Source organism: Nannospalax galili, unplaced genomic scaffold (assembly GCF_000622305.1).
Source record: "Nannospalax galili isolate Female #2095 unplaced genomic scaffold, S.galili_v1.0 scaffold1745, whole genome shotgun sequence".
In the NCBI taxonomy this organism is placed as follows: Eukaryota; Metazoa; Chordata; class Mammalia; order Rodentia; family Spalacidae; genus Nannospalax; species Nannospalax galili.
This window is the reverse complement of record NW_008352148.1, coordinates 9,056-18,402: the sequence shown is the minus strand read 5'-3', so window position 1 is coordinate 18,402 and position 9,347 is coordinate 9,056. Positions and strand designations below refer to the sequence as shown.

The 9,347-nt window shown below is 44.6% G+C and overlaps 1 protein-coding gene across 1 annotated transcript; it reads left to right on the top strand.

The window, feature by feature from the left end:
• Nucleotides 1–7,568: 7,568 nt before the first annotated feature.
• LOC108491600 (preferentially expressed antigen in melanoma-like protein 1) lies at nt 7,569–8,837 on the top strand (the record flags this gene model as incomplete). The annotated part of the gene is made up of 2 exons (XM_017802182.1): nt 7,569–7,861; nt 8,259–8,837. Coding segments are annotated over exons 1-2 (872 nt in total), but the record flags the coding sequence as incomplete, so codon positions are not given.
• Nucleotides 8,838–9,347: the final 510 nt, after the last annotated feature.

Here is a 9,347-nt window from a genome sequence, read left to right as displayed (position 1 = left end):
CGAGCACCACCATACTGCCTTTTTATCTTAGATCTTGACAATATTTTTATTCTTTTAGAATTTCATACCATATATTTTGATCATATATCTCACTATCCATCTCCCCCCAGATCCTTGCCCACCACCTTACACCTTACCCAAAATCATGTTTGTTTTTTTGCCATTGAGTCCAACGTACTTTCTTCATATATCCTTGGGTGTGGAACCCGCCCTGCATTGTGCTTGAACAAGGGTCACACCCTGAAAGAAGGCTCACTATTTGTGTCTTAGCACCTACCAAATGCTAATAGCTCTTCCCCTAGGGATGGGACCTTGTGCCCACTGCCCTCAAACATGCTGGGATTCTGACTTCAGCTTGAGGAAGTGTTATGCATGTTGTCACAATTGCTGTGAGTTCATGTGTGCAACTGCCCTGCTGTCTGGAAAACATCACTTCGTTATAGTCACCCCCCACCTCTGGCTCTTGTCATTTTTCTGCCCTCTCTGTAGACTTGAAAGGGTTGAGAAATCAATGTCCCTTTTGGGACTCAACTCTCTGCAGCCTTTTATTCTCTTCACATTGACCAGTTGTATGTCTCTGTGATAAATATCTTCTGCTGCAACAAAAAGCTTCTCTGATTGAGGCTTGAGAGCTGCACTAAGCTATGGGTATACAAGTAAGTCATTAGGATTCATTTTAGCAAAATGTTTATTTAGTAGAATATTAGTGATAGGTACTCCTTGAGGGACTATGACCTATCTAACCACAGGTTATTGCCCCCATACTAGTGTTAGGTATGAGTGCCCTCAGAGCAGGCCTTACATCCAATGAGACGCTGGTTGGTTACTTCTATAACATGCATGCCACTATTGTTCTACGGGGCATAGCTTGCCAGACCAGTCACTTATTGTAGTTCCTAGGATTCACAGATGGTTAAAATTGAGGTTTATTATTCTCTTCACGTAGTGATGAAAGCAAGTCATTAGGATTAAAGGATTAAAGCTTCGAGGTGAGCCCCAGCTTGATTTCTCCGTGTTCTTCCACTCAAATATGTAGTGCCTTCAGAAATAGTCTTATCATCAAGTTCTGGAGGGTAACCAAGAACAGTGGCAATAGCCAGTACTGTTTGAGGATCTATAGGACCTTCCCTGGCCAACACCTCCAAAAGAGAGAGCCCTTTCCTGACATTTGGGCTTTAAATCTGCCAGCCTGTGGTTTCTGATAGGGACATTGATTCCCCCATTATAAATTCTTTTTATATGTATATTTACATATTTTAGAAAACTTCTACAGTCATAGATTTCCATATGACTTTTTCAGAAGCCCTTTAATATTATTTATCCCTCCCTATACTCCCTCCTCTGCTCTGCCCTCCCATTCCACACCCTATTTAACCCTTCTTAGTCCATTATTACCCTTTCATGGTTCATATCACTGCATTCTATCCTCCTTTGAAGCACACTCCTTCCCCTATGGTCCCAGTTTCTTGACCTCTCTTGATTTTTCATTCAAAACACTCATTTCTAAAGGTTTGAAAGTAGGATCCACTTATAAGAGAGAATGTGTGATGTTTGCTTTTTTGGGTCTGAGTTACCTCACTCAGTATGATTGTTTCCAGGTCCATGCCTTTACCTGTGGATTTCATAAATTCCTTTTTATTAACAACTGAATAATATCACATTATTTAAATATTCTCATTATCCAGTCATCCGTTGAGGGATGTCTTTGTTGTTTCTGTTTCCTGGCTAATGTGAACAGAGCAGCAATAATCGTGGGTGAGCAGGTATCTGTCTAGTAGGATACAGAGTCCTTCATATTCTTTATAGTCCTTACAGGGTTAGCCTAGCTATAGCTACATGGAAACCTGCTTCAAAAAAAAAGAAAGAAAGAAAGAAAGAAAGAAAGAAAGAAAGAAATCAAGAAACTGAAGAAGAAAAATACAAGTGTCTTTGGTACGCAAGAGCCAAATGCTTTTCCACTGAGCTATGACCTAGAATGTTTTAAAATGATTTTAGATTAATTAATTTTTATGTGTTTGAGTGCTTTGCCTGCATGTAAGTGCAGCAGTACCTGCAGAGACCAGAAGAGGGCATCAGATCCTCTGAAACGGCAGGCAGTTACAAACGGAACTGTTATTAGCCACCATGTGGTTGCTGGAAAATGAACTCTGTAAGAGTAGCCAGTACTCGTAATTTTTTTCAATTTTTGTTTATTTATTAATTAAATTAATTAATTTTGAGACAGGGTGTTACTCTGTGACCCACACTGGCTGGATACTCAATTTTCAATCTGTTCTTAAACATTTCTGGGTGCTGGGATGATAGACAGGAGCCACCACACCTGATTTGTTTTTAAATTTTGATAGTGTAAGACCAGTCTTAGCACCTAATTATATTCTCATCCTCTGGGATGTTGATAGAGGAAGATCTCAAAATCAAGGACTAGGAGGGAATATAGCAAGTCCTTGACTCAAAATGAAATGCACATGGCGCTGGAGTGACATTTCAGTGCTTAAGAGCCCATGGTGCTCCTGCAAAGGACCTGAGTCTGCTTCCCAGCCCACACATCAGGTAGCTCACAACCACCTGTGACTCCAGGTCCAGGGGATCTGAAGCCCTCTTCTCACCTACATAGAGAAACACATGTCAACACAAAAATTAAAAATAAACCCTAAAAACAGAGATACATTCCAGTAGGGCTTGAAGTTTGAGGGTACAGCTCAGGGTCAGATCACTGGCTTAGTATCTGTCAGGCCCTGGGATCCGTTCTGTGTACAAGTTTCACATACAAAAAAGAAACAGAAGAAAGCTGGAGTCATAGTTCAGCGGAAGAGTGCACATGAAGCAGGTGTGGACACTGGCTTCTGTCCCTAGTGTTAGCAAAAAATGTCCCTCAGGGGCTGGAGAGCTGGCTCAGCAGTTAGGAGCACTGGCTGCTCTTATAGAGAACTGAGGTTCAGTTCCCCACACCCATGTGGCAGCTAACAATTGCCAGTAACTCCAGTTCCAGGGGATCTGACACCCTCTTCTGACCTCTTCGGGGTTGCATGCATATGGTGTACATACATGCAGGCCAAACGCTCATACACAAAAAAATAAGATAAAGGAAAAATGAATTTAAAATGGGAAAAGGATACTGAATGCCTCAGAAGGGCAGGGGATTTGTTTGTCTGTTTGTTGAGACAGGGTATCTGCAGACCAGGCAGAACTCAAACTGAAGGCAATCCTCCTGTCTCAGCCTCTGGAATTGACAGTGAAACTTTGATGACGCCTAAAGACTTTTATTTCCTCTAATATACACTAATATATAATTTTCTGTCTTACCTTTTACTATCTTGTAATTGTCTTCCTGGTTAAACAAAATGAATTTTTAAATCATGATTTGGGATTCAATTTGCTAAATGCCTTAAGACTTTCAACAGGCTGGGTATGCTGATGCAGCGATTTAATTCCAACAGTCACGAGGCAGGGGCAGGCAGATCTCTGTGAGTTTGAGGTCAGTCTGATCTACATAGCAACTTCCAGGCCAGCCAGTACTACATAATGAATCCCTGTCTCAATAAAAATAAAACACCTTTGGAAAAATTTTATATAGCCCCACACTCATCTGGAATTCACTGTGTAACCCAGACTGGCTAGAGCTTCCTGTAATTCTCTTGCCTCACCGTCCTGAATGCATGCTCGGGTCACAGGGGAAAGCTCGACTGCAACTCCCTCCCTCATTTTTAACAGTGATGGGCTTCAGCTGTCCTTAAACTACTTACCTTTGAACGCACGTCTATCCCTCCATTTCTGTAATCCTCCTGCCTCAGCTTCGTAAGTGCCGGGATCACAGATATGACCATGTCTGGCTTCATTCAAATTATTTTGATTTCTTCATTGGTTTGTGTCATAGTAATTTTTTTTTTCCAGCTAGACATGGTGGCACAGGCCTGTAATTCCAACCCTCTGGTGACTGAGGCTGAGGATCATGAGTCAGTGGTTAACCTGGTCTACATAGGCAATCTCTGCCTAAAGAAATGGAAACATATATTTCTGTGCTAGTGATTCTGTTGTTATTGGAGACAGGGTCTCACGTAACCCAGGATGGACTTGAATTTCCAGTGGAATTGGGAATAATTTGAATTTCTGATCTTCCTACCTCTTCCTCCCTACTGCAGGGATTACAGGTGTGGGCCACCGTACATCATTTATTCAGGGCTGGAGACTCAACCTGGGCTTTATGCACACACCACCGATTGAGCTCCTTCCATCACTGAGCGCTTGTTGATTTGAAACTCTGTACTCTGAATGTAACAGCCTTTACCATCTTAATCAGAGCTCTGTGACCCTTAAAAGATAGGGCTGATTCCCATTCTCTAGTAGAAGAATGGAGTTGGGAGGGTCATTATATCCTTACCTGAGCCCTTTTCTGTGCCTCTCCTCCCAGCTGTATGTAATTCTGCCCCAAGTGCCCCCGTTCTCAGAAGGCACTAGACTATATAGGTGATGGCAGGTTAGCTGACCTGACAGAAGGACTCCATTGACAAAACTCTAGGGAAATTATCACCCAGGATTGAGACCTTTTGATGTGAGTATATTCAGGTTACCCATGGTCCTGTAAGTAACTGCCCACCAATTCTCCTGAAACTAAGCCCAGTAAACTCTCTGTTTCATCAAGCTAGACATGGGTGAGGCCATTACTTTGATCTGTTGCTGGAGCCCTGTCTGAAGCCCTATCTGAAGTGTCTCCCTGGGCAGTGTTCACTAGACAGGATTGAACTCGGTCTTAAAATTGCTAGGTAATTGTTCTACCCACTGAGCTACATCCCCAACTGATAATTTTCCAACTAAAGATTTTTTTTTTGGTTGTACTTGTTTGTTATTGGTTTATTTCTTTTAAGATGCATCCTTATTTTGTAATCCAGGGTGAGATAGAAATCACAGGGATTCTCTTGCCTCAGCCTCTCAAAAGTTGGGATTATAGGTGTGAGCCACCAAGCCTGGCTTGGAGCTCTCATTTTATTTAATTTTATTTTTTTAATTTTTATTATTTTTATTTTATGTATATGAGTGTATTGCCTGCATGTATGTGAGTGCACCCGTGTTGTGCAATGCCTCGAAGGTCAGAAGAGGGCTTTGGATTCCCCAGGAACTGGAGTCAAGGACGGTTTGTAGCTGCCATGTGGGTGCTGGGAATTGAACTTGGGTCCTCTGCAAGAGCAGTCAGTGCTCTTCTTAACCACTGAGCCATCTCTCCAGCCCCAGGGGCTCTCATTTTAAATGTACTTGCATGTTTTCATTTTTGTCGTTGGAGACAGACTCTAAGGTAGCTCACCTTAGCCTTGAACTCACTATATAGTATGACCTTGAACTTTGAATCCTCCTGCCTCTACCTCCCAAGTTCTGGGATAACAGGCCTGGGCCAACACACTGGGTTCTTGGAGCTCACAATGTAGCCCAAGGTGGTTGGATTCTCCTGGAGCGCCTCTTCCCTCAGATCGTGAGTCCTAACATGACAAGTGTAAACCAGAACTCTGGGATTACAGGAACGTTTATTTTTTCTCAGAAATTCTTTCCTTGACTTTTAAAATATTGAGTTGGGGACTTGGGGGCGCAGCTTACCAGTTAACAACGTTCCTAGCACGCCTGACACTCAGCATTCTGTTCGCAGTACCACAAATGAAGTAATCAGAATATCTGTGTCAAAGATTTTCTCCTGTGGGGTTGGTGAGATAGCTCGGTGGGTAAAAAGGCACTGCTGCTGCCAAGCCTAAAATCTGAAGTTTGATCTCCCAGCCCACACACACTAATTAATTAGCTAAAATTTAAAAGATTTTCACTGTGTGTTGGCACACTCCTTTAATTCCAGAACTAGGGAGTCAACGGCAGGAGTACTTATGTGTTTGAGGCCAGCCAGCCTGCTATACAAAATGAGTTCTAGGCCAGCCAGGGCAGCATAGTGAGACTGTCTCAAAACAACACGCTGGTGGCTCATGCTGAGGCAGGAGGATTGGCATTTCATATATAATAACGAACATTACAGTGTTTCCTCAACAAAAATTTACCAAGAGAACCAGCACCAGCAGAGGGACAGCTTGCAGTGTCAGTGTGACTGAAACCCGATGCAGATCCAGAGTGTTTGCTGCTGATGGGAGGAGGGAGCTTTTTCTTATTGAAGAAAAAAATAGTGTATATGAAAAGGATGTGTGCACAGAAATAAAATGATTAGCATATATTCCCTTAAATTGTGCTCTAAAGATTCTATCGTTCTGAGAGATAGCAAATTATGATTCTGTTTTTTTGGGGGGGGGCTTTTTGAGACAGGGTCTCCCTGTAGCCCCAGCTGTCCTGGAACTCACTATGTAGACCAGGCTGGCCTTGAACTCACAGAGATCCGCCTGCCTCTGCCTTGAGTGCTGGGATTAAAGGCGTGTGCCACCACGCCCGGCTTTTATTTACTATTTTTATTTTATATGTTTTTTAATTTTATTTTATGTGTACGCATGTATTACCTGCATGTAGGGAAGTGAACCCATGTCGTGCAGTTCCCTCAGAAGACAGAAGAGGCTGTTGGATCCCCTGGAACTGGAGTTATGGACAGTTGTTAGCTGCCATGTGGGTGCTGGGATTCGAACCCAGGTCTTCTGCAAAAACAATCAGTGTTTTTAACTGCTGAGCCCTCTCCAGCCCTGATTCTGGTTTTTTATAGCAACTAGAATTTTATTTATTTTTTGTTTTGTTTTTAAAAATTGTATTGATTCAAGAATGTCATACAATGCATTTGATCATATTCAGGCCTCCTCCCCCATCTCCACCCTAACCTTACCATCCCCCCCGACCCCTTACCCCCCCATCTACCTCTAAACCCTAAGGGAAAACCCCATCCATGCTACCTAACACAGCTGAACTGGTTGCATGTACGCACCGGGGCTGGGAATAACTGATTCTTGTCTGTTGGATACAGGGTCTCATATATCCCAGAGCAGCCTCTAAATTGCTCTGTCATAACTGAGGCTGCTCTGATCCTTCTACATTTGAAGTGCTGGGTTCCCAGACCTGTGCCAACACTCTGAGCATGATTTCCTTTCTCTAGCTTATTGGTGTCATCTTACTTTTCCCTGTAACCTGTATCAAGCTGGCCTCCAACTTAAGGCAATTCTTCTGTCTCTGCCTCTTAACTTTGACCTCTCCTGAGTGCTGGGGTGACAGGTGTGTGCCAGCCTAATGTCCCAGAGACATTAGGGTCTTCAGTGCAACAAATGTCCCCCAGGAGGTGGAGTTTCGCTTCCAGAATCCTCTGGACTTACTTCCCAGTGGGAATGGAAGCCAGTGTCAGAATGATTGAAGTTGGGCTGAAACGAGGCAGATTGATGCCACTGATGCTTTAAAGATGATAGTCTGGACCAGGAGGGGCTAAGGCTTTGGGTTAGAGGGCACACTGTGGAATGGGCTAAACTGAGGTCTCTTCCATCACTTCCAGAGCAGGGACTATGGTTGTGAGTTAGTTCCTGTGAGGGGTGAGAGAGGGTCTTTAAGATGGACATGAAAGGATGGATGTCTTTTGCTGGATGTGTTCCCAGGATCCTTTTCTCTGAAGAACCAACAGAATGAGCTCCCAGACCCCACCCACACTCCAGGAGCTGGCAAGGCTGAGCCTGATGAGGGATGAGGCCTTATTCATCTCTGCCCTGAAAGACCTGCCTTTAGTGCACTTTCCACCACTTTTCAAAGAGGTTTTCAACCAGACACGGACTGAGATCCTGAGAGTCATGGTTCAGGAGTGGCCCTTCCCCTGCCTCCCTTTGGGGGCCCTGATGAAGGACTGGAAAACACCTGATTGGAGATTACACACTATCCTGGGAGCGATTGACATGGTGCTTCTCCAGAAGGTTCACCCCAGGTGAGGGACTCGGGCGCTCTGAACGAAGGTCCTGGGAATGAAAAGAAGAGACAGCTGGGGTGGAGTGCAATGGGGGAGGGGTGGAAATGGGGGAGGGGTGGAAAGGCTTCTGATGGCACAGGCTTGAGAACTGCGAGAGCTTTGGACATTGCTGAGCCATCTGGGAAAGGGTTGTGGAGAGCGCAGGACTTCCCATGGCAGATTCAGCAGTGACTGAAGGACCTGCCCCAGACTCCTCACACCCACAAGGAGTGGGACTAGCTGGGTCTAAGGAGAAGGGCTTGGAGGAAAGTAAGACACAGAGAATGGCATGGGAAATTCTGGGCTGGAATGAGGACAGTGGCAGGATGTTGGAGCCTTCCCTTGATGCTGAGGTTCTTTCTTGTTTTAACCACAGGAGGTACAAACTGGAATTACTGGACTTAAGGACCTTGGATTCAGACTTCTGGGATACTTGGTATGGAGCCACAGCTATGGGCTGGTCATCATGGAGGAGATCTGAGACTCGAGCAGCTGCATGCCGTTCCAGGACAGGGTTGAAGTGGCCCTTCAAGGTGGTGATAGATCTGGACCTCACAACAAACCTGAGTAGGCTTACAACCTATATCTTTGAGTGGGTGGATCAGAGGAAAGCTTCAGTACATCTCTACTGTTGCCAGCTGAAAATCAGGGAGCCATCCTTTCCCGACCGCAGAAAGATCTTGCAGATGTTTTATCTCTATTACACCCAAGAACTGCATTTGCGTTCTGTCTCTTTCCCATGCTCCCTAATCAACTTTTCTCCTTACATGGGCTGCATGAGGCGCCTGCGCAAGCTTTTCCTCACTGAAATCTGGGAAAATGACTTTATGATTGTAAAGATGAGACAGAAGATCATCACCCAGTTCACCTTGGAGTTCCTTAATATGGAGTGCCTCCAGGAGCTGCATGTGAATACTGTCCCCTTCCTAGAAGGCCACCTGGCTGAGATGCTCAGGTAAGAAAGGATGGTTCGCTTTCTCTGCAGAGGGAAGCAAAGCTTTGTTCCACTAGATGTTACTGGGCACCTTCTCTCTGCAGCTCACTGTGGACCAAGAGGGAAGGATGTATTAGAAGGGCAGGGATTGTTCTATTTCTGCTCTCTCCCAAAGAGATGCTCATGTAACCACCAATACAAAGGAATAGAGCTAAATTGGGATTGATGGCCTGAGAAGAGGTACCATGCTGCAAAGCCAGCACAGGAATGAGTCTAATGAGACTGGGTTCTGATTTCCTTCTTAGCAAATGTGTCTAAACTAATGTAAACAGATGGAGGAGGGAAGGAGAAGAGGGCACTGAAGGGCAAAGCCTTTCACACCTGCATAGTTCCCTCTGTGCACAGCCTGCCTCCAGTTCTCCATCAGGGAGAGGCTATTTTTTTGAGATGAGGTCTTCTAGGCAGCACAGGTTCAGCCTGGACTCTCTTAATCCTCTTGCCTCAGCTCCCTTGTGTTGGCATTACCTGTGT